Consider the following 25,753-nt stretch of genomic DNA (forward strand, 5'->3'; position numbering starts at 1 on the left):
AAACAGGAAGGAGGAGCACGACGTAGGCGGAGCGCCGAGACCAGCCCTGAACGTGGGGGCGCGGCCCGTGCGTGTGGGCGTGGCCTTGCCGCTCAGGGGCGTGACAAAGATGGTGGAGCAGGAGGGGGGCATGTTATCGCGCAGGCGCATGGCTACGGCGGGAGGCCTGAGGCAGTCACTGTTATGTAGCCAGAGCGGAAAGCAGGTGCGCACCTGGGGGCGGGGGCAGGATGGAGGCCAGGTGCGGGATCCGGGACAGGGAGCGTGGCCGGGCCTGCGGGGGGCGTGGCCTGGCGTAGCGAAATGACGTGTTCCGGCGTAGGGGCGTGGCGAAGCGCAAGGGGCGTACCCAAGATGGCCGCGCGCAGGAGCCTCGGGTCCCTGGCGCAAGCGACTAGGTTCCGGTTCGGGGGACTAGTTCTGGTAAGCCGGGGAGCGTGGGCGGCAGCGGGGCGTGGCCTGCCAGGGAGAACAGGAACTACTCCCTTCTCCGCCCCGCACACACGACCACGCGCCGCTACCGGCTCCGGAGCTAGAGAAGCTGTTCGTCTCGCGAGGATGGCTAGGGTCTTGGCGGGGCTTCTCTGAGGAATTGGGATGGCAGCGGGCGAAAAATAGCCCCTACCCCACTTTAGGCCTTTCCCTCCACTATGTGGGTCACCAAACACCCTGTTAGGATTGTGTTCATTTAAAGGTAGAACAGCTGTCCCAGAGACTTTGGGGTATGAGGAGAGTGCAGTTCCAGAAACTGAGGCGCAGCAAACTGGGACTCCCTCGGGTCTTCATTTTTGATCTTCCTACTTGACTATTGCCAGACAGACTCACAGCCAACCCCAAGGTAGAAGGTCAAGAGCATAGTGTATCCCTTGTACAGATCTGAGCCTTCTTCACTTCTCAATTCCTTCTTCTGTCCTTTCTCTTTTGTGCCTCACCCCAGAGCTGGAAGAGAGGAACCTTCAAAATACAAACGTTATTTGTGACTGGGATTCTGTATGACACTCATCGTTAAATGTTACTGTTCTGAGGGTGTTGGAAACTCGTTACTCTTAATATCAGTGTAATTCTCTCTCGTTTATTTTTGCTGGAAAAGTTTGAGAAAAGTTAATGAAGATGTTTACACCTCAATTTGTATAGAATTTGTTCTCTGTTAGAATTTGTTCTCTGTTAGTCAGTGAAAACCACATTGCCTTCTACTTCCCCTTTTTCCTTTACTGATAATATGGCCATTTCTACTCTGCTGTTGAGAAGTCTTGCTGGAATATGGAGAATAGTCAGAAATCTCTGATAGAGAAGCTGCCCCTGGCACATCTCTGAGAGCAGTCACTGTTCACAGTCTGTGTCAGAGTCCCCAGTGAACCAAAGTTCACTCCACCCACTCTCTTCGGGGGCCTAGTAAAGAGCTACACTGTTCTTGAATATTTTGGAAATGAAAACTTTTGTAGGGTTTTCCTCCTTTACTCAGATATTTTGAAATCGGTACCTGGGCTGGCATTCACCAAAAGGCCAAAAGCAGCAAGGGCATCCCATTCTCTGTGCCTGTCATAGCTGCCCTGTTCTTCCTGGAGCCAACCAAAAGGCTGCCATTGCTCACACATAGAACACAATAAAGGTTGAGTGAATTGTGAGTGAATATGAATATTAAGAAAACCTGATGGAAAGAGGGGATTGCATTGCATTTCATTGGCCACACTGGGGCAGTTAGTTGCAACACACAAATCAGGTATTAGAAATGTATTTTAAAACTTTTGGCACTCCCAAATTGAGATCATGCTCCCTGGGGGGAAGTGAGTTAGAGGAGGAAGCTAATCTATATTAAAACATGACAACATAATATCTAATTTAAATTTCAGGGAGTTGCAAAATACTGGCTTCCTTTGGAAATCAGGAGGTGAGAAAATGAAGGGTCATTCTGAAGACAAGGAATTTTTCAATATCACTGTAACCTTTTGTTAGTACTTTTGGTTCTTTTTTGCATAAGTATAAATGGCTTAGTCAGGCAGAGTTCAAGCTGTGAGGCATTTAATACATGATTTATGAATGATTTGGAAAGGCTTTTAGAATATTTTCCTTCCCCACCCCCACCTCAGCACATTTCTAAGTCTGCAAAAGAACAGAAAAGGAATATGTTGCTAAAACCAGTGCATTCATAAATAATCAGTGATAGCAAAGGATATATAGCACAGAAGGTTTAGCTCCCCTAGGGCCCATTCAGCCACAGATTGATAATTGTTGAAATGGAGTATTGAATATATAGGTGATTTATTATATTGTTATCACCATATTTGTATAAGTTTGCCCTAATAACAAGGGGAAGAAAAAAGCAAAATCACATTCTAGATACAGGTGATCCATGGTCTATTGCTCTTTAAAAACTAGGTGCTCTTATATGGCTCTAGATACTATCAAGGTAATGTACTGAAAGTTTATTAGCAGTCTGTCTGTCTTTTAAATCCTGAGCTAGACTTTTAGATGGCTTCAACAAGGTGATTTCTCATCTCCTCGGATATTTTGACATACATATTCCCACTAACAAATGTATTTATACAAACACATATAAAACTAAACAAAAGTGATTTTAACTTTGATTTGAGAATTTTCAACACTTTATGGGCACTACAGACATACTTTAGGTGTTACTGGGTGTTATGAGTTGAATTGTGCACCACCATACCTCAGATTTATGTGTTTAAGTCTTAAGCCCCAGTATCTCTGAATGTGACCTTATATGAAGATTGGGTCTTTAGAGAGGTAATCAAATTAAAATGAGGTCATTAGCTTGGCTTCTAGTCCAATATGACTGGTGTCCTTAATGAAGGGGGGAGATTTGGAGCTAGACAAGGTGAGAATGCCCTATAAAGATTGGAGTTAAAATTATAAGAAGCCAAGCAACTACCAGAAGCAAGGTGCATTAGGGTTTTCCAGAGAAACGGGGATGGGGGGCAGAGAGAGATTGGGATAGAAGAGCAGATTTATTTTAAGGAATTGGCCCATGTGCGTATGAGGCTGGCAAGTCTGAAATCTGCAGTGCAGGCCAGCAGGCTAGAGACCCAGGGAAGAGCTGGTGTTACAGCTTGTCTTAATCCATTTTGTGCTGCTATAACAGAATACCTGACACTGGGTTATTTATGATGAACAGATATTTATTTGGCTCATGATTTTGGAGTGAGAAGTCCAAGGGCATGGTACCAGCATCTGATCAGTATCTGCTGAGGGGCTTCCTGTGCATCATCCCATGGCAGAAGGCAGATGGGCAAGAGCAAGAGGGAGGGAGGGGAAGGGGGCCAAACTCATCCTTGTATCAGGAACCCACTCCCCCAATAACTAACCAACTCCTGTAATAATGGCATTAATTTATTCATGGGGGCAGAGCCCTCATGACCTAATCACTTCTCAACACTGTTGCATTGGGGATTGAGTTTCCAGCACATGAACATTGGGGGACACATTCAAAGCATAGCAGAGCTCAAATCCAAAGGCAGTCTGGAGGTAGAATTTACTCTACCTCAGGGGACCTCAGTATTTTTTCACTTATGACTTATAACTGATTGGATAAGGCCCATCCACATGAAAGGTAATCTGCTTTATTCAAAGTCTACTGATCTAAATATTAATCTCATAGAAAAAAATACCTTCATGGTGACATTTAGACTGGTATTTGACCAAATATCTGGGGACCATGGCCTAGTCAAGTTGACACATAAAACTAACCAGGCGTCTAAGTAGAGAGGCCTAGAATAGGTCTTTACAGCCCTCAGAAGGAACCAATCCTGCAAACAATTTAGATCTCAGACTTCTAGCCTCCAGAACCATGAGACAATAAACTTCTTTTAAAACACCCAGTCTATGGTCCTTTATTACAAACTAATACTCTGGCCTAAAGACGCCAGGTAGGGAGTTAGGCCCAGAAGTACAGAACTTCCCTGGGATGCACTAACATCCTACCAGTCCTCTTTAATGTAATGGCTGCACATCTCCACCTCTCTGGGTTCAGTGTATATCACCAAAGTGATGCACATGCAAAGCAAAGCACATGCCACTGGGCCTGAAGACTGGCTTCTCGCCCTGCTGTGCTTCATTTTACGATGCACACAGAGGTAATTTTCTCTCCTTTCACTTAGGTGTAGCCTTCTCCCCTCTAGCTTAGATGAAGCAGGGTCAAGGACAGCAGTGCAGAGGAGAGGAGCTAGTTCACAGGCAGTTACTAGCAGGGATGTGCACAGAGAAGGGAAGATGAAAGCACAATGTTGCCTCTTTGCTCAGCATCACTGGGGATTGTGATGTGGGTGTTGTATCTTACAGTCTTCTTGGAAAGATGGTATGAAGAAATAAAGTTCAAGTTATGAAGTGAAATGTATCTTTAGTGCCCCTCAACTTCTATTTTTGTGCCTTTTGCCCACCCCACCCATATCAGCATGGCCATACTGCTCAGAGCCCATCTTTTGGCAAGAGAAGGCCAAATCTGAGGTGGCAAAAATGCCCTGCTGTAAACTGGTTTGCTCTTGTGTTTTCTTTTTCATACTATGTGCATTTAAAGAAGTTCCTGGTTGGGTGTGGGAGCTCACACCTGTAATCTTAGCACTCTGGGGAGTGAGGCAGGAGGATTGCTTCATCTTAGGAGTTAAAGACCAGCCTGAGCAAGAGTAAGACCCCATCTCTACTAAAAATAGAAAAATTAGCCAAGTGTTATGGTACACACCTGTAGTCCCAGCTACTTGCGAACCTGAGGCAAGAGGATCTCTTGAGCTCAGGAGTTTGAGGTCGCAGTGAGCTACGGTGATGCTACTGCTCTCTATCCAGGGCAACAGAGGGAGACTAAAAAAAAAAAAAAAAAAGTTCCTAAAAGGAGAAATTATTTACCTGGAAGGTAGATCTCAAGCCTTGGTCATCTTTGTACCACAGCACCCAAAACAGTTCCTGGAGTACTAGAAATGATAATAAATGTTGAAATGAAAATGCTTCCTAGCAGAGTCCCAGTCCTATGAGACTAGGTGAGGCTTGTATTTGGGCAGGTTCCTCTTTTAGAACAGGCAGGACTTCGAGAGTCTTTTCAGATCTTATAGGTAGGGATATGAGACCCTTTTCTTAAAGGATAAGCATTGAAAAGTGTTTTGAAAGTATAAACAACCCTACAAATGGGTGATGGTGGCATTTGAGAAAAGGAAAGGTCCTTAGTACATTCCCAGAACATGCTGGCAGTCATGGCACAGTTCTGGGTTCTTGAAATTAGATCAACATATTTTTTGTCACTAAGGCAGCCTCCTGAGGTCATTTGACTAGTACTCCCTGGACACCCATTGTGAGCCAGGTGCTGTGTCCCTTATAGATGCAGCTCTGACAGAGACAGACGGTCCCTGCCTCCGTGCGGCTTAGATGCTGGGGAGGATGGTGTCAGGAAGGACATTCCTGGTCAGGTATTTAATTCCATTGTGATAAGCACTGTGGCCAGGAAGAGGGTGCCTGGCTGACCTATTGAGCACATGGTCAAGGGAGCTTTGAGGAAGTGACTAAGGAGTCAGTCACCTGGAGGGAGGGTGGGAATTCACCAGACCCAGATGGATGGAGGGAGAGGAGTCCTGGGAAGGAAGCACATCTGCACAGGTGGGAGGGAGGCAGGAGTTGGAAGAAGTAAAGTCCTTGTGGCCGGCAGGCAGGCAGGAGCGCAAAGCAGATGAGGGAAAGCAAATGAGTCTGTCATCGTGGGGTGACCGGTGAGTCTGGGGAACAAGAGTGGATAAACTATTGACTCCCATTTGCCCTCCAGCCACCTGGGGTGTGTACTACTAGTCTAAATGTTGTCCTTCTTAGAGGTTTCCAGATGATCTTAAGCCTCTGTTTACAGCTTTTCCTCCTCTGTCCTCCTCCCTCTAGGTTATTAGGTTCATGCACATTATTTGGGAACTGATCAAGATTTCAAGCCAAACAATGGTGGCAATAAACAGCCTGAGAGTTATTCTTCAAGTGTCTCCATGCAAATCACAATGGAGAAGGTTCCAGATTCTAAGGTCCCTGCCATGCTGCAGCCTCTATATCTGCACTTACAAAACCCACAACTGAGCCTGTGAGTATGCTACTTCTTTAAAAAGAGCAAAAAGACTTGTTTTTATAACAATTATGTGTGTGTTAGGCATTTGAAGATATGCTGTCATTGACATTCGAGTGTGGGATTATATGCCTTAAGGACCGTGAGAATAGCTGTTTCTCTATTTGTCTATTAAAATAAATGTGAAGAGTTCTTTCTTAACCAGTGTTAAAATGATGTCATGCAGAAGCTGGACAAGAGAGATAACCAGTTTTAGATATATTGGAACTTGTTCTTTATTGTTTCTTGTTAGCAATTGTCTTTTTACTAAGTTTAATCCACAGACCGCAAATTACTTCTGTGAAATCTTAAGTTTCTGGAAGTTGCATGTTAATGTTTACAAGCAATTCAATAGCTTCATGTCCCAGAATATTCTGTCCAGAATTAAGAATTGCAGAGTTAGGACCGGGCGTGGTGGCTCACACCTGTAATCCTAGCACTCTGGGAGGCTGAGGCGGGCGGATTGCTTAAGGTCAGAAGTTTGAAACCAGCCTGAGCAACAGCGAGACTCCGTCTCTACTATAAATAGAAAGAAATTAACTGCCCAACTAATATATATAGAAAAAATTAGCAGGGCATGGTGGTGCATGCCTGTAGTCCCAGCTACTCAGGAGGCTGAGGCAGGAGGATTGCTTGAGCCCAGGAGTTTGAGGTTGCTGTGAGCTAGGCTGACGCCACGGCACTCACTCTAGCCTGGGCAACAAAGTGAGACTCTGTCTCAAAAAAAAAAAAGAATTGCAGTTAGTTCCAACTGACCTCACCAGTTTGCGTTTGCAAGTATGTGCTCTGCTCTGCACACGGAAGATCAAGTGAGGCAGCAGATGGTCTTCCTCATACCTGTCACATCTCGTTCCCGTCATGGAAGTACAAGGTAGCATCCATGTCTGGATGTTGCCAGGAGTCTCCACTGAGACACTGTTGACATTGGGGATGGATCATTTGCTATTGGAGGCTGTCCTGTGCACTGCAGATGTTGAATGGCATCCCTGACCTCTTACCAGTAGCACTGCCCAAAATGGTCACATTCAGATGTGTCTTAAAGACATTGCCAAATGTCCCCAGGGATGGGGGAAGCGATATAACCCTGAGAGAGAACCTCTGGAAGGGATGTGTGTGATGGTAGAGTAATGAGTTTAATGAATTGGCTAAATATATCTTTTAAATCCACTATTTGCAGTGAATTAACACACTTTTCAAATACTGGCTTGCTTCAAGATTTGAGGTTTCTCAACTTTTGCTGTTTGTGTTCTGAAAGCTTAAGATGTAAAAAATTAGTCATATTTATCTAGTTACTAACATTTTGTGTGAGTGTTGGATTTTTTCATTTTTATTTTGTTTATTTACAGAAAGTTGAAAGTTAAAGGTTTAAAGTCTAATATGTTTATGTCATTAGAATAGTTCGCTGTTTTTAGTGCTGACAATAAAATCAACGGTAGTAGCTTGTGGAGGCTGAAGCTTCAGTTAATGAATTTCCCACAATATATGACATGTCCTTGTTTCTAAGTTACTAGGAAAAATAGGTGACAGTCACCAACAGGAGAACTGCCACTCAGCAGTAGAGGGACTGAGAGAGGAGGAAAAGCCACAAGAGGCTTTGTGTGAAGTCTGGGGTATAAGGGGCTTAACTAGGCTAGTGGTCACTGGCCAGGCGAGGAAGAGATAAACCTGAATGATTCTTAAAGAAAAAATAATGTGATCATTAGGGTAATAGGAAATAAAGCAAAAAGGAGAAGCAAGCCTCCTCAGCGATGCTGTTCATCTTACTCATTCTATCCCCAAGTAGTGATTGAAAGCCAGCTGAGGGGGAGGATTGAAAGAGCAGTGGGGGAGGCAGATAGTTAAGCACATAGGCATGCAATTAGAACTATTCCCGTGGGCCGGGCGCGATGGCTCACGCCTGTAATCCTAGCACTCTGGGAGGCCGAGGCGGGCAGATTGCTCGAGGTCAGGAGTTCGAAACCAGCCTGAGCAACAGCGAGACCCCCATCTCTACTATAAATAGAAAGAAATTAATTGGCCAACTAATATATATAGAAAAAATTAGCCGGGCATGGTGGCGCATGCCTGTAGTCCCAGCTACTCGGGAGGCTGAGGCAGCAGGATTGCTTGAGTCCAGGAGTTTGAGGTTGCTGTGAGCTAGGCTGATGTCACGACACTCACTCTACCCTGGGCAACAAAGCGAGACTCTGTCTCAAAAAAAAAAAAAAAAAAACAAAACTACACCCATGTAGTAATGTTGTGAAGGACAAAATTAGAGTGCTATGATGAAAAAATTGTAATCCAAGGGGATCATGTTATGAGAGGGTAGTCAGAGGTGAGGAGGTGCCGATTCCACCAATAATAGGCGCCAGCACCAAGGAGAATGAGGGGAAATTGATCCAGCAAAGGAGGAGGATCAGGAGCGGAGGGGCTAAAGCAGCAGTGAGTGTACCATGTTTGAAGAGCCAGGGGACACAGGGTGAGGCCGGAAAATGGGTGGTGCAAGCATAAAATAAATCAAACCCAGGACTAGTCATATAAAAAAGAACTAAGACGAAGCACATCCTCACCATGATATCTAAAGGACTTTTGTTGCTCATTGGCAACAAATTACTGACACCTTGTCAATGACAGTGTGCCTTTGCTCATTTAAACCATGGTTGATACAGTCACTCTCTCTGTTTATTTCATTTTCTACATATAAGAAAAACCTGAAAATGTAGCCTCTGTTAGAACACTTAAGCATCTTACTGTTTTGAGGGAAAGTATGACACTACCAAGAAATCATTTCAATCGGTATTTTTTTTTTTTTTTTGAGACAGAGTCTCACTTTGTTGCCTAGGCTAGAGTGAGTGCCGTGGCGTCAGCCTGGCTCACAGCAACCTCAATCTCCGGGGCTCAGCGATCCTACTGCCTCAGCCTCCCGAGTAGCTGGGACTACAGGCATGCGCCACCATGCCCGGCTAATTTTTTGTATATATATTTTTAGTTGGTCAATTAATTTCTTTCTATTTTTGGTAGAGACGGGGTCTCGCTCAGGCTGGTTTCGAACTCCTGACCTTGAGCAATCCGCCCGCCTCGGCCTCCCAGAGTGCTAGGATTACAGGCGCGAGCCACCACGCCCGGCCTCAATCGGTATTTTGTTAAAATGGAGAAAGTGGAGGGGAGGAGAGAAGAAAATGTGTGAGTTTGTCTTTAGCAAAACAAGCCCTTGGCGAAAAGCTGGCTTCAGTAAGGGGACAGTGACCAATACCCCTCCCCTGCAATGGGTTAGATGGTCTAACCTGGATGGTCTGGGTTAATAAACCATCTGGTCTGTGTGGGGAAAAGAAAACCTCCTGGAAACTGAACTTGTAAACTGAAGGGCATAAATTGAAAGTAGCAATAGGGTCATAAAAGAGCAATGGGAAAGAGTAGGCCCATTTTTCTCAGGCTGGTATTTGCATGCGTGTGAAAGTTGGGACATTTCCTGAATGAAGTGGGGAACAATTAAGAGTGGCTCATTGGCTTAGGGACCTGACCATCATTCCAGCTCTTCCCTACCCTTCTCAGGAGACCCCCATTAATTGACTTTGAAGAGTGTGGCTTCTCAAATGATCAGCCACAGTCTGAGGACCTCAGAGGAGAAGGTGTGTGGTCTCTTTTTGCCAGGAATCTTTGAAACTGAATCAGAATCTTTCAAGGGCTTCCAGAAGGAATCTGCATTCTGGTTAGATTTATAATATTAAAATATTGTGCCAGTTCAAATGCATTTTCTATTTTTGGTTTCTGACACAAAATTCTTATTCTTTAAGGAAGTTCTTTTACACTAAGACAAATTAAAACATGGGGTTCAAATCTTTTTAGAGATAAGAAAATACTATATTGTAGGAAGAAATAGAAAAAAAGAATACTCTTGAGTTTCCATAGACTGGGATTTGTCAACTTAGGTGCTATTATTGCCTTTGGGACCAGATATTCAGTCATTAAATATGAAATGTCCGATTTTTAATCAAAAGTTTAGTTTACTGTATCTCAAACAAAAAGCAGTACAGTTAATCAAAGTATGTGCCTAAACTGTCAACACAGTATTGCCATCTTAACTATAGCTTGTTTATGCCAGCATCGAAGCCTGGAGAGAGAGTGGTGATGAAATCGCAAAAACCATTTTCCACAGCTTGTTGAGAATTGAATATTTTTCCTTGCAAGAAGTGGTCCAAAGCCTGGAAGGAGTGACAGTCGATACAAAGTCTGGTTAATACGGTAGATGACAAACAGTTTCCAAGTCCAGCCTCTGTAGTTTGAGCAGCGTTGTTTGTGTGACATGTAATTGAGCATTGTCTCTCGAGAGAATTGGCCTGTCTCTATTGACCAATCTCAGCTGCTTCATTGTGAACATCCTGATCATTTTGTCCAGTGAGTTGCTGGAGACATTCACTGTAATAGATTGACCAGGTTTCATGAAGCCGTAGTGGATAATACCAGTGCTAGACCACCAAACAGACACTATTAGCTTTTTTTTGATGAATATTCAGTTTCGGACCATGTTTCTGCACTTGGTTTTTATCCAACCATTGTGCTGAATGCTTGTGATTGTCAAAAAGAACCCATTTTTCATCATACGTAACAATACGATATAGAAATGGTTTGCCTTTATGTTGTGGCAGCAAAGAAAGGCAAACTTTGAGGTGATATTCTCTTCTGACACTCATTTAATCCATGAGGAACCCATCTATCCACCTTGTTTACCTTGCTGATTTGTTTCAAATGGTCCAATATTGTTGGAATAGTAACGTCAAACCTTGCTGCTAATTCATGTGTAGGTCGAGATGGATTCGCTTCCACTACAGCTTTCAGCTCATCATTATCCATCTTGGTCTTAGGTACCCCACATGGCTCATTTTCAAGATTAAAATCACCAGAATGGAACTTCTCAAACTATCAATGTACTGTGTGTTCATTAGCCACATCCTTCCCAAACATTTCTATGATATATTTTGAGCTGTCTGAACAGCATTGATTCCATGACAGAACTCATATTTGAAAATAACACTAATTTTTTACTTATCCATGGTTTCACAAAAATTGCTCTTAAAACATGCGAACAATAATCACAAGCCAAAATGTGCGTTTGAAAGATGGAGGATGTACCTTAACAGTAAAAATAAAACAAGAAATGTTAAAGTGAAATGTCCAAGATACCGACTGTCAAACCTAGTACTTAAGGAAATCGGACATTTCATACTTAATAGCCTAAATTGTTCTTTGCTTTGGTGGCTCCACCCTGTGCTTTCTAGGATGTTTAGCACCATCCCTGGCATCTGTCCACGAGGTGGCACTAGCACCCTCCTCTTGTTGAGAACACTGGTCTAGATAATCCCAGGAGAGTTCAATGTCAATACTGCTGAGGCACTTTTGTCAAAAAAATAAAAAATAAAAACAAAAAAATAAGGCTAAGATTTTGAACTTCCATCTTTGAGCAGCTACTGAAGCAGAAGGAATATCTCCTCTATCAAAGTAAATCAGAAATAGGTTTCTGTTTTTATGGAAATAAGAGGGTAACCCTGCCATATGCAGGGGATTTGACTGGGTGGCAGCTGCCTTGTCACTTTCTCAAATCCTTAGACTCATTCTTCGAAGGGGGGCAAGATACAGAGAGTCATTGGTAATGATTTTCCTTGATTCGGGTTTCTCAGAATTTTCCTGTTGATCTTGATTCTACCCATCCATGGTGCTTCTAAAGGTCAAAGAACTGGACCACCCCAAACTGATATATGGAGTTCTGTTCATCAAGTCTGCTGATATTTGTCAGGGACTTGCTACAAAGACCCAGCGCTTGACTCTGTAGAAGAAAATCAGCATCAGCAATGTCATCAGTGCCTGTGTGGGACAGACTATATGTGTACACATTAATAGATAATGTCCACATTTAGCCGACACACTGAACTGCAAGGACCTTGGCAATGCTGATATTCTACCCAGGTTTTGCAGGACGGCTGCCTGGTCCTCAGAGTTTGCTTACATAAGAGGTGAACTCAGCATGCACATTTGTGTGGGGTGAGCATTTTACAGGATGCAGGCTACACAAGCCTTTCTTATCTACTAGCCAACCATTAAAAACAGACAATATTTAACTGAAAGTTTGTTTTCCAAAAATTCTTCTCTATTTTCTTTATTGAGAATAAGTCTGTCATTGAAAACTAAATTACTTTGTCTTTGTATTTAAAGCTAGTTTTGGGGGTTAGGGCTCAGGAAATTATCAGAGAAGAAAAGAAACTCATTTGTGAATACCGTATTTCCACATGGCACTGATCTCTATGCGTTTTACTGTTATCATAGGATTGATTGCACTTGATTTAGGTGAACTTGGTAGGCAGACTGAGATGTGTTGGTTTTTCCAGATGGCAGAGTGCTGTTCCTCTGGAAGGTGCTCTCTGACCTGCCTTTATCCTCTGCTTTAGTCACTTGATTAAGGCCCTAAGTGGGTAATTCCTAAGGCTTTAAGTTTCCATTAGCCTCGACAGGTTCTCCAGAAGTGGGGTTGCCTCATGCGTGATGCTAGATAGTGGATGGTCTTGATAACATCCCTGACCTGCTTTCTCCTAGTGCATCCACTCTGGGAGAGCGTGGACCTGGCTCCGGCAGGTGATCGACAGTCGCCCATCAACATCCGGTGGAGAGACAGTGTTTATGATCCTGGCTTAAAACCGCTCATCATCTCTTATGACCCGACCACCTGCCTCCATGTCTGGAATAACGGGTACTCTTTCCTTGTGGAATTTGAAGATTCTACAGATAAATCAGGTGAGGGTAAGATCTGGTGATCTTGTCTGGAGTTAAAAGAGCAGTGCCATGACAACACAGGCAACATCAAACTCCCTCCATGAGAGTATTGACCTGTGTTAGCAATGGCATGGAACTCATTGGATTTTTTGTGTGTGTGGTAAAATACACATAACATGAAATTTACCATCTTAATCATTTTTAAGAATACTGTTAAGTAGTACTCATTATTGTACAGCCATCACCACCATCCTACCATGTTTCCCCGAAAATAAGACAGGGTCTTATATATTTTTCCTCAGGAAGACACCCTAGGGCTTATTTTCAGGGGATGTGTTATTTTTTTTAAGTATGGTACAACAATCTACATTTATTCAAATATAATTAAGTCATCTTCTTCTGGAACATCATCATAACTCTCCAAACCCGGAATTCTATCCTGAATTTCTTGCAACTCTATTTCCTTTAGAACCATTGGCCCCAATCTCTCATGTCGAGCAATAGAGCTCTCATGGGGCAGATGAGAAGGGCTGCTCGTCTTCTTTCCCGCTCAGCAATGAAATGCATGGGTTGTGCAGATACGCTGCGTAGCCACACCCATCACTAGCTCTTCTTTTTGGGGTAGGGCTTATATTGCACAAATGCTTAGAAATCCTGCTAGGGTTTGTTTTATGGGTAGGTCTTATTTTTGGGGAAACATGGTACCACCATCCTTCTCCAGAAATCCTTTCATCTTGCAAAACTGAAACTTTACCCATGAAATAGTAACTCCTCATTCTACCTCCTTCCAGCCCCTGGCAACCACTATTCTACTTTCTGTCTCTGTGAATTTGACTACTCTTGGCATCTCATATGAGTAGAATCATACAGTGTTTGTGTTTTTGTGACTGGCTTATCTCACATAGCATAGTGTCATTAGGGTTCATCCATGTTTTATAGCATATGTCAGAATGTCCTTCCTTTTTAAAGCTGAATATATTCAATTATATGGATATATCCCATTTTGCTTATCCATTCCTCACCTTTTGGCTGTTGGAATGCTGCTATGAACATGGGCATACAAGTGTCTCTTCACGACTCTGTTTTCAATTCTTTTGGGTATGTGCCCTGAAGTGGGCTTGCTGGATCATCATTGGACTAACTTTTGAATGTATGAAAAAAACTTCTTCTATTTTTATGCACATTTTCTTCTAGCATAGATAATATTTTCTATTAATAAAAATATATATTTGTATATAGATTTTATAATATAATTTATATAGAAAATAGGGCATACATGAAATGAAAGCTTTGCCAGAAATCTATATTCTTTTGTTGAATATGTGTTAATTTTCCTCTGCTCTCTGACTTTACAAATAACTTCTGTATTAAATAATAATATTATTTAATCAGATTTTAATTATAAGATTGCAATACAGAGCAAAAGGATAGTTAAGCAATAAAAATACATTTTATATTTGTGGCAACCTAATAACATGTGTGTATTTATTCATTTATTTATTCATTCAACATTTAGTGAGTGCCAGCCATGTGGCAGGCATTGCACAAAGTGCTAGGAGTACTAACCCAATTCCTAGCCACCCAGAGTTCAAAGTCTAATGGGAGAAGCATACTTGAAATTATAATTATTACACAACTGTGATTTGGAAAGCTTTTTAAAACTGCTGTGATGGCCGGGCGAGGTGGCTCACGCCTGTAGTCCTAGCTCTCTGGGAGGCCGAGGCGTGCGGATTGCTCGAGTTCAGGAGTTCGAAACCAGCCTGAGCAAGAGTGAGACCCCACCTCTACTATAAATAGAAAGAAATTAATTGGCCAACTAACATATATAGAAAAAATTAGCCGGGCATGGTGGCGCATGCCTAAGTCCCAGCTATTTGGGAGGCTGAGGCAGGAGGATCGCTTGAGCCCAGGAGTTTGAGGTTGCTGTGAGCTAGGCTGACGCCACGGCACTCACTCTAGCCTGGGCAACAAATCGAGACTCTGTCTCAAAAAAATAAAATAAAATAAAATAAAACTGCTGTGAGACCATAGAGGAAGGCATGTGATATAGATTCTTTTAATGGTGTTTCATTTGCACGTGGTACATTGGAATGTAGTCAAATTTGAAAGCTTTGAGGATGCAGCACTGGAAGAAAATAGTTTGGCTCTGACTGGAGTCTTTTTAAAAGTAAAAATTCTCACCAATTTTAAATGATATGTCACATTCTAGAAAGAAAAGAAAGAAAATTACAATAATGTTATTTAAGAATATTGGGATCAATATATTGATGAGATAAACAATGCTTAAAATACAGGATTGCTAAGAATATATTTTAAACAATATAAAATCGTCCTGTCTAATACAGTAGCCACAAACCACGTGTGGCTATTGAGCACTTGAAATGTGGCTAGTGCGATTGAAGAAATGAAGTTTTAATTTTATTTAATTTTAATTCATTTAAATTTCAATTTATAAACTGATATTCAATTCAGTTATTGAAAAACTTTTATTTTTTTTAATTTAAGAATATTATGGGGGTACAATCGCTAAGGTTACATACACTGCCCTTGTCTCCCCTCCCCCCCTCAAGGCAGAACTTCAAGCATGTCCATCCCCCAGACGGTGTGCATCACACTCACTATGTATGTATATACCCATCCCCTCCTTCCCACTCCCCCCTGCCCCACACCCGACAAATGTTTGTTTTTCTTTTTTTCTTAACATTTTGGTTACATTTTATATCTTTTAAGAATGTTTGGAACCACTTGGGTATGTGTGTATATATATTTTTAAAGTATAAGTTTTTGAAATCTAAATACAGATCAAGTACTTCTAATGAAAGTTTAGCATCATTCTTTTGAACATGGTTAAAGCAGAAAAAAAAAGAGAAAGCTTAGCATCCAAATCGAGATGTGCTCTAAGTTTAAAGAACACAACAGATTTTTGAGACTCAGTATGGAAAAATGTAAGTCTAATTATAATTTTTCATATTGAAGTGATAATATTTTGAATATATTTGGTAAGCTATATTAAAATGAATTTCACCTGCTTTTTACTTTTTAAATATAGTTACTAGGAAATTTAAAATTACCTCTGTCACTTGCATCATATTTCTATTTTTAAGCACTGGTATAAAAAAAAGGATAAAGGCAAATAACTAAGTAAATAATGGTTAAAATGGACGATTAGTTAAGAATATATTTTAAATGGAATAAAATGATAAAGGCAAATAACTGTGAGAAATGATCATAAAAGGAACTAATATTTATGATTGCTGAGTGACTCCATATTTGCTAAGTGCTTAGTTTTTCTTCCAAAGAGCTCTCTGATGGCAGTATTATTTACTCCAATTTTCAGATGAAAAAGGTAAAGCTCAACAAGCTTAAGTGCTTTCCTGCCAGGTCACACAGTTAACTAACTGGGGTAGCAGATTCATAGGCCACACTTCCATGGGACCTCTGAGCTCCTCCTGCATGTTCAGCAGCTTGCAGGCCTCCCACAGGCTTTCAGCTTTCGTCCACTCTGGAGGCTGAATGTTTTAAGGGTACCCGAGATTGGTTTCTTTGTTTGTTTGTTTGGTTGGTTTTTTTTTTTTTTTTTGAGACAGAGTCTCACTTTGTTGCCCAGGCTAGAGTGAGTGCCGTGGCATCAGCCTAGCTCACAGCAACCTCAAACTCCTGGGCTCAAGCAATCCTGCTGCCTCAGCCTCCCAAGTAGCTGGGACTACAGGCATGCGCCACCATGCCCGGCTAATTTTTTCTATATATATGTTAGTTGGCCAATTAATTTCTTTCTATTTATAGTAGAGATGGGGTCTCACTCTTGCTCAGGCTGGTTTTGAACTCCTGACCTTGAGCAATCCGCCCGCCTCAGCCTCCCAGAGTGCTAGGATTACAGGCGTGAGCCACTGCACCCGGCCCCAAGATTGTTTTAATCAGGTATGGTAAGGTATGCAGACATGGGAATGACTGTCATGAAGGAAGGTGATTATATTCACAGATGCTAGATGCTGGAGGCATGGCACACCATGCAAGGCCACACAGGGAAGTGCCAGGGTTGGGCAAGAGGCAGAGGGAGTGAGGAAATGGGAGCAAGAGCCTTGATTGCAGTTTCTGTGGGAAGGAAAGAGCGAGGCAGGGTAAGCAAGCTTAGTTTGGCTAGTTTGAATAATTTCAGCCTGTTCTGGAGCATAGGGGCTATTCCCACTTGTCTGATACCTGACTCTGGGGTGATTGACTTAGAGGAATAGTGGCCCCAGTGTAAGAGCCTCTAAAGGAGATGGTTGGGGTGTGAGCTCTGGATTGCTAGGTTTGCATGTGAAAGGCGCTCTCCAGTTTTCTGTTCTCTCTAGGAATTAGCCAGCCTTAGGAGGGACAGTCCTTCCACTGTCAACAGGAGCCCAGATGTCAAAGCATCAATTACAGAAGCTAGAGATGTGGTTATATTCTGAGGATCCTGGAACATGCCCTTGAGAACTTAGGGGCCTGTGCTGAAAGCTGGGCCTTCAGTGCTCTGGCCTGCTCCAGAGCCCTTGTGGGCTGGGACCCATTTAGGCCGCGGGGAGGCAGATGGAGCGGGGTGCCTTTCCCTGCAGACTGCAGGCACAGCCATAGACAGCCTGTTCATCTGTTCTGTGTCATATTTAATTTAGTAATGTTTATAACATTCTAAATTGCCAGTTTAAGTGTAATTTCAGACTATGGTTTGTTTTTAGGTAATCACCAAGTGGTTGATTTTAATTCATACTCTATTTCAATTCTGCAGTGAGATGTCCATTCTTTTTAATATTTTCTCATTCATTCTTTGGCAACACAAACATAATAAAGAGCTATAGAAATTGGTGAATAGTCTGCCAGCAATTAAGCATGAGGTAATATTTTCTCCTAAATCACTTGAAATATATTTTATGCTTCAATCTAAAGGGGAGACATTACCAAGGCACTTTGGATTGGGAAGTGTAATTAGGTCAACTGTATTCAAGTTCTCTTTGAACATTGCTTTAGAAGGAGGCTTGCCATTTATGATGCTTGTGTTAAGAGAGCCCCTGACCCTGGGTCACATTGCAGGGGACGAAAGTGATTTCTTTGGTGGGCACTGAGCTTTCATGTTTTGCTGCCATGTTGCCAAGGACTCAGGGACTCAGGAACATATGGCTGTCCCCTCCTCTCTTCCCAATACTGGCTCTTCCTAGGCCCTGTGAACACACTCAGAGCAGCCTTCTTTTCTCTAGCTACCCTCTGCAGAGAGCAGAGAAAAGTTTTACAGAAACTTGTCCTGCAGTAAAGAGCAATGACCCATATCCTTCAGGTTGGACACCTTTGTCCTGCCCCCCAGAGTAATTCTTCAATATTCTGAATCCCCAAGGGGCTGCTCGCTGGAGGTCCATGTATTCTCCCCTCACCCCAACTCTATCCCTCTGTGCCCACCTCTTTCCCTCTCCTCGCCTCCCCATTTCCCTCTCTCCCCTTTTAGTCCAGGATTCTGGCTCCTCCTGATTTGTGTTTCATTTTCAAAGGACAGTTCTGTGTCAGTCTATCTTGAGAAAGGGAAGCCTCCTTCTTTGTGTGCCAGGCACTAACACCTCCCAACAGTGCCAGAGACCACCTGCTGTAAACTCACTAGAATTGAAGGAGAAAATAGTTGTGGCTGTTTGCCCACTGAGGAGCATCAAAAATATACAGTTAATTGCAGAAACAAAGCCTCACAGGCTTCTGTCCTAAGCAGTGATGCTTCAGGCAGCTGCCCAGAGGTACCTGAAGCTCCCCTGGGACACTGCTGTCCCCGGATACCCCCTGAGAAGCATCACCTCGTCATCGGATTCCAGAATGGTTTTTACCACTAAATAATGATTCAGTGACCCCTTCTTTTGGCTAGGACACCCTTGTGGAATTTGAGTCGTTTGATCCTTCCTGTCTGATGCCCACCTGCCCGGATTACTGGACCTACTCGGGCTCTCTGACTACCCCGCCCCTCGCCGAGTCCGTCACCTGGATCATTAAGAAGCAGCCAGTAGAGGTTGATCATGATCAGGTAGGTTCTTTCCACTTTCCATTTTAGGAAATCATAGTCTGCCCACTTAAAACAAGGCTGGGCTCCAACTGTGGCGTCAGTTTTAACATCTTGTAATATCTATACATTTTTATTGAAGAGTGCTAATGACTTGTGTCAGTTTAGACTGACACATGAATTTGGGGATGTTTCACATTAACTAGAGAGACAAGTTCAAAACATAGACGAGCATAAGCTGTTTACTTTTATATTAGACAATTACATATTTTTTAAAGTTAATTCAGTTCTTTTTTAATTTTTAATTATTTTGGGTACATAAAAGTTATATACCTTTATAGGGTATTTTGCATATGTTTTATGCCTTGTGTATTTTATATATACATATTAATCTCTATATAAAATCAAGACCCTTTTAAAGGGAAGAATGAAGGCTGGAAATGGATGTGTTCCAAACCCGTTCAAATCCTTAAGGAAGTTTTGCTATAGAATCTCAGGATAAAGACAGAATCTAGCAATGTCTGCCCAGAAACTTTGATGTAAGTCAGCTGTTTGGAACTTGGGATTTATTTTTCCCCTAAAACTAAGTCTAAGTGGTGGTTATTATATCAGCACACAAAATCGTATTTAATTCATAAAGAGACTAACTATAGGCCGGGCGCTGTGGCTCACGCCTGTAATCCTAGCTCTTGGGAGGCCGAGGCGGGCGGATTGCTCGAGGTCAGGAGTTCAAAACCAGCCTGAGCGAGACCCCGTCTCTACTATAAATAGAAAGAAATTAATTGGCCAACTGATATATATATATATATAATTAGCCGGGCATGGTGGCGCATGCCTGTAGTCCCAGCTACCCGGGAGGCTGAGGCAGAAGGATCACTCGAGCCCAGGAGTTTGAGGTTGCTGTGAGCTAGGCTGACGCCACGGCACTCACTCTAGCCCGGGCAACAAAGCGAGACTCTGTCTCAAAAAAAAAAAAAAAAAAAAAAAAAAAAAAAAAAAAAAAGAGACTAACTATAATACTAACAGCTTTTACTTGTTTGTGTTGGATTTTTATAACAACTAAAACTCCCAAACTCTTTTTTTTGAAGCTAGGATAACAGTGATACTAAAACCTATCAAAGATTGGACCACCCCACCCCAAAGAAGTAACAATAGGCCAATATATCTGAAAAATATTTAGCAAAGAAAAGCTAAAGAAAATACTAGAAACAGAATCCAGCTGTACATTAGAAGAAATATATACTTTTTCTAAGGATTTATTTCAGTAATGCAAGGTTGGTTCAGTACTAGGAATGATATCCTTATGGTTAATATATTTCATCCTATCAGTAAATCCAAAGAGAAAAGTCATTTTATTTCCATAGATTCCTAAAACACATCGGACAAAGCTCACCATCCCTTTTTAAAAATGTTTTTAATGGAGGCTGGGTGCAGTGGCTCACACCTGTAATTCTAGCACTCTGGGAGGCCGAAGCAGGAAGATCGTTTGAGCTCAGGAGTTCAAGACCAGCCTGAGCAACAGTGAAACCCTTTCTTTACTAAAAATAGAAAAAAATTAGCTGGACAACTAAAAATATATAGAAAAAATTAGCCGGGCATGGTGGTGCATGCCTGTAGTCCCAGCTACTTGGGAGGCTGAGGCAGGAGGATTGCTTGATCCCAGGAGTTTGAGGTTGCTGTGAGCTAGGCTGACACCACGGCATTCTAGCCTGGACAACAGAGCAAGACTCTGTCTCAAAAAAATTTTTTTTCAATGAAACATAAATGAAGGGAGAATTTCCTAACTTGATAAAGTACATTAATCTCAGCTCAAAAATAACAGCTTGTTTAGTGTGGAAAGAATATCCACTAACTCCATGATTATTAGCATAGCTAATATTAAATTAAATTGAATTAAATTTTGCTAGGAGCCAATAAAGTTAGACCAAAAAATATAACATTAGTGAAACAATAAAAAGTACTGCAAAGATAAGATAATGCAGCAATTAGTGGAATACTGCATTAATTTATAGAAATCAATTTCCTTTGACATATATAACTCACAGAAGACAATGGAAGAGGAAAGTCTACATAATGGAAACTAAAAAACTAAAATACCTTGAAATAAACATAACATGAAATGTTAAGAAAACTGTAAAACATTTCTGAGCAACACAAAGGGCTTGAATTAATCAAAGTCATACCATGTTATTGAATAGGACAGCATCATAAGGACACCTTTGATGTCGATTTCCCTGAAATTATGGTCTTCATAAATTTAATGTTTTTAATAAAAATACCAACAGAATTTTAAGACTAGATATAATATTTCTGCTACTTCCAGAGTTCATATGGAAAGACAAACAAGACTGAATAACTAGAAAAAATTCTAAAAAAGAAAATGAGGAATAATTAGACCTACAACATTATAAAGCCACAATAATTAAATAGTATGACACTGGCACATGAATAAGAAGATCAGTCAGGGAAGAAAATAGTAAGTTCAGACATGTAACCAAATACATGAGAATTTGCTTTATGATAAACATAGCATCTCAGCTCATTGTAGGAAAAGATCAATTCAGTAAATGGTATTGTGAGACAGCTGAGCAGGCATTTAGGAGAAAAAGTAGGATCTATCATTCAATCCTTGTGAAAATATATTCTAGGTGGAATAAAACTTTAAAGGCAAAAAATAATGCCATAAAAGTATTAGGATAAGCATAGGAAGATTCTTTCATTCCTCTAAATGGAGAAAGCCTTTCTATCTATAAATTAGAACCCAGCATTCATCAAGAAAACAACTAGAAAATTAGACTACATATGATTTTTTTTAAATCCTGCATGATGAAAATAGCCATAAACAAAAGATAGACAACAGGGAAAACATTTGCAACTCTATTCATTCATTCAGCCACTGTTTGTTGAGCACATACTATATGCCAGCTACTCTTCTAAGTGTTTGGGACACTAGAGTGAACTAAACAGAGAAGAAGCTAATTGCCCTAATATATTAATATAAAGAGTTCCTAGGAATCAGTTTTTAAATGAACAGCAAATGGTATAAACAGACAGTTTACACTCAAAGAAACAATAAGCTCATAACTGTGTGAAAAAAAAATTTAACCTTACTTATAAAAAGGGATGAAACAAGATGAAACTTGTATACTGAAATACCAATTTTCACCTACCAAATTAGCAAACACCCCAAAATTTGATGGCTCCCAGTGCTGGTACAAGTGTGAAGAATGGACAGCCTCATGCATTGCTGGTAGATATAGTGGCACATGAATAAAGATATAAATCAATAGAATAATAGACTAAAGAGGATTTTGTATTTTTAACAAGTACGATATCAAAGGAAGATAAAATGCTAAATTGGTACTATTGTATGTAGTAGCTATCAAAATGCAAATGCACATAACCCTTAAAGAGCAATTTATCCTACACATAAACAGCAAGCCTAAACAGTAATACATATACTTGATTATTCTTTGTATATTCTTAAATTGTTTGTAAACCTAAATAACAGTCACCTCTATGATATTCCTCCCCCCAAATTTGCATCTCTCATCTAAATCATGACAAAACACAAAACAAAACCAAATTGAGGCTGTCATGCTGGAAACTCAGACTTGTGGGGGGAAGGGGGGGAAAGGGCATTTATTGAAACTTTAAAATCTGTACCCCCATAATATGCCGAAATAAAAAAAAATAAAACCAAATTGAGGAAGAACTTCTACAAAATACCTAATGAGCCCTCTTCAGAAGCATCAAGGTCATTAAAAGCATCAAGGCAGAAAAACTGAGTGGAGGAGACCATGGAGGAGTAGGTCCTGGAACAGAAAAGCACGCTAGCAGAAAAACTGGGGAGATCCAAAAAGTCTGGAGTTTACTGACTGGTATTGACTCAATGTTAATTTCTTAGTTTGATGAACGCATTGTGACTATATAAGATAACATCAGAGGAAGATGGGTGAAGGGTCTTGACCTCAGAACCATTGACATTCAGGGCGGATCATTCTTTGTTGTGGTGGCTGCCCTGCGCATTGCAGGATGCTGAGCAGCATCCCTGGCCTCTGTCCACTGAGTGTCTGTAGTACCACATCCCCAGGCAGTGACAGCCAAAAATGTCTCCAGGCATTCTCTACTGTCCATTGCAAACTCACCCCAGGTTGAACACCACTGATATACACTACTTCCTGATATCAACTAACCATTGAAATCCTTTACCTATTGGTGCATGAGAAGGAGAAGAAACAGATGTTTCTCTGAGAATGGCTTTTAACTAATCAACATATTTATTTACCAGTAAAAGGCATATTTAGTGGCAATTCACTTATTCCTGCCTGTAGGTGACCAGGAAAAGGCTCCAATTTGTCAGAAGGTCTTTACCCACAAGCCAGAATAACAACCACTGGGTTATACTGCAAAAAAAGATATGAGAAATTCTGTAGATATTGGAAAGAAAAATACAGTATAAGAAGTACATACCCAATGACATTAGACTGTCCACTCTCATGCCATTATTATCTTAAGAGATATCTTAAATATGAAAAGTCACTTCTATCATTATGAGAATGGTCTTAAGAAAATTATACCATAGGAATATCTGTTTTCAAAATCATACACCTGGGGACCATTCCTTAAATAAGAAATTGGCAAAAAAAAAAAAAAAAAGCAAACGAATTTATCAGTGAGTAGAGTGTTAGGGTTCTCATTACTCTGCATCCACTGGCTGATACTGCCCTTCCCCCTGCATCCCCAAAACACTTGGCCCCCTCAAACCTCAGAAATCTTGTGGTGCTTCCTCATTAAGCTCTATTTAGTGTTTTTGTTATTCAACCATCTGCCTCAATCTGGATGTAATCTATTGCCCGATGTTATATTTTTTTGCCCACTTCTTTGTCTCCCCTCATTCCGGCATTCCAGCAGCCCAATGCCTGCCTTCTACACATGCTTTTGAGGGAAATGTTCTCAAGAAAAGATAGAGTTTCACACCACCTTGAACAGACCTCCATCCTTAAGCACTATAATCAATTACTCAGCAGCTTTTGTAAACTTTGTTTTCAAATTAGATCTTTTCAGCTACTAGTGGAAAATGTGCCTTACATTACTACAAGATTACCAATAGAAATGAAAGAACAAAAATGGCATTAGTGTTCAGAGAGAAGAGGATGTATACATGGATGCATGGAGGCTAGAAATTATAGGAGAGTTCACACAAAATCAGCATTAGCAGTGCTAAAACATAAATCCTGGACAGCTTTGGCCATTTTCTTAAGAGATAAATTGCAAAAAGTGACATTAACATCCATCCTAGAAGAATGAAACACATCACCTTTCCTATGTTTTTCCTTAAAAGAGCATCCAAGTGTATTATAAGTTCATTTTCACAAAGATGAAAGAGAGCACCCTCTGTCCGTGGGTATCCGCAGTTTTCAGGACCTGGCAGAATCTCTTATATTTTCTGCCTTTAAAGGTCAGGTACAAAAGTAGAGGCAGCCACTAAACCCCTCTGCCCATAACCAGGTGCCTGGGACCAGCAGTGGGAAGGACAGAGACTTGAACTTTCCTGGTCCTCCAGATAGCAGGGGCGGCCCCACCCACTGCCTCCGCCCGGTGATGTCCCAGTGTCCACGTGGCAACCATGTCCACGTGGCAACCGCCTGGCCGTTGCTGGGTGTGGTGATCAGAGGGTCCCCAGGGCTCGACATCCCGCGCGCTTTCCTGGCTTTCTTGGCGCTCTGACGCCAACCGTCACCAGCCTCTGTGCCCTTCGTCCCTGGCCTTCTCCGCAGACGTCGGTGACTTGAGCAGGCCAAACTTGCACTTGAAGCCACCTGCCCACCGCACCGCTGTCATGGGCAACTGCCTGAGCTGCCTAGGCAAGTACCTGTGCACGCCCAAGGCCGTACAGCCGGCCCAGAAGCGCTGGTCCCCACGGCCGGGGCCCGCCAGCCGCCCCCAGGCCCAGGACCACTGCAGAGTCCACTACGTCCATCGGCAGCGCTGGGTCCGCACCCGGCCCCTGCCCAGCGCGCCACCCGGCTGGGACTACACCCAAATCCGCAGGGCCCTGGCCCCCGAGGCCTGGAGGCGCTTCCCCAACAGGCCTACGCCCGAGAGCCTGGTGGGGCCCGATCTCTCCTACGCTCGGCTGACTTACATGAAGCGGTGGCTTTGGAGCGCCCGCAACCCGCGTCCAGTCCGCAGCCTGGTCACCGTCAAGATCGCTCCCCCGCAGCGCCCAGGCAGCATCTACCGGCGCCTGCGGGCCCAGGAGAGCCCAGAGCCCTGCGCCACCGAGCCGGTGCTCAGGGCCCTGGGGCCGTGCGACAAAGGCAAAAGGAAGTTCGACGGGCCGCTGTGGTTTGAGGTCCCGGACCCCAAGCGACAGAAGCCGGGCCCGGAGCCCCGACCATCTGCCTTCAGACCGGTGAGCAGAAATGGAGTGGTGCCAGCCTTCGAGCCCAGGCCGGGGCTGCTGATCGCAGGCCCCCGCCGCTGGGGAGCCGTGTGGGAGAGCAATGGGATCGGCCTGTGCTCGCCTGGCCGCCTTCCCGCCGCCTGCGCCGGCGGCTGCCGCATCTGCCTGGGGAGCAGCGGAGCCCGGGGAGCAGCTGCTGCGCCACCCCGCAGCCTGGAGCCTGGCCACCCCGCGCGGAAGCCGCAACCGGAGCTCGAGTGGCTCTGAGCACACCCAGCCACTCATGCAGCCCGGGGCCCCAGCTTCACCGCCAGCCCTGGCAGCCCCTGCCCGCTCTCCTTGTCCTCGGAGCCCACCCTCAAGTTTTCCAAGGTTTTGTTGCTCTCTCAACCCTTGCCTTTCCCCTGCCCACCTGCACCTGCCCTCTCCCTGGTTTGCCCAGTTTGCCTAGTTACAGTTCAGTATGAAATTATTTATTGGCAGTAAATGACCAGTAATGATCAATTGTTGTTAATAAAATACATTGGTTGTTCAAATA

At 42.7% G+C, this 25,753-nt stretch overlaps 1 protein-coding gene across 1 annotated transcript; it reads left to right on the top strand.

The window, feature by feature from the left end:
- Positions 1-334: 334 nt before the first annotated feature.
- On the top strand, positions 335-25,753 carry LOC142860971 (POM121-like protein 12). The gene is made up of 4 exons (XM_012784758.2): positions 335-423; positions 5,869-6,058; positions 18,675-18,830; positions 24,373-25,753. The coding sequence occupies exon 4, from the start codon at positions 24,649-24,651 to the stop codon at positions 25,480-25,482; it is 834 nt and encodes a 277-aa protein (XP_012640212.2). The 5' UTR covers positions 335-423; positions 5,869-6,058; positions 18,675-18,830; positions 24,373-24,648; the 3' UTR covers positions 25,483-25,753.

The sequence above is a fragment of the Microcebus murinus genome, chromosome X, assembly GCF_040939455.1.
Source record: "Microcebus murinus isolate Inina chromosome X, M.murinus_Inina_mat1.0, whole genome shotgun sequence".
Classification (NCBI taxonomy): Eukaryota; Metazoa; Chordata; class Mammalia; order Primates; family Cheirogaleidae; genus Microcebus; species Microcebus murinus.

Coding starts and splice junctions, on each gene's coding strand:
- LOC142860971 (XM_012784758.2), top strand. CDS start 24,649: ATGGGCAACTGCCTGAGCTGCCTAGGCAAGTACCTGTGCACGCCCAAG.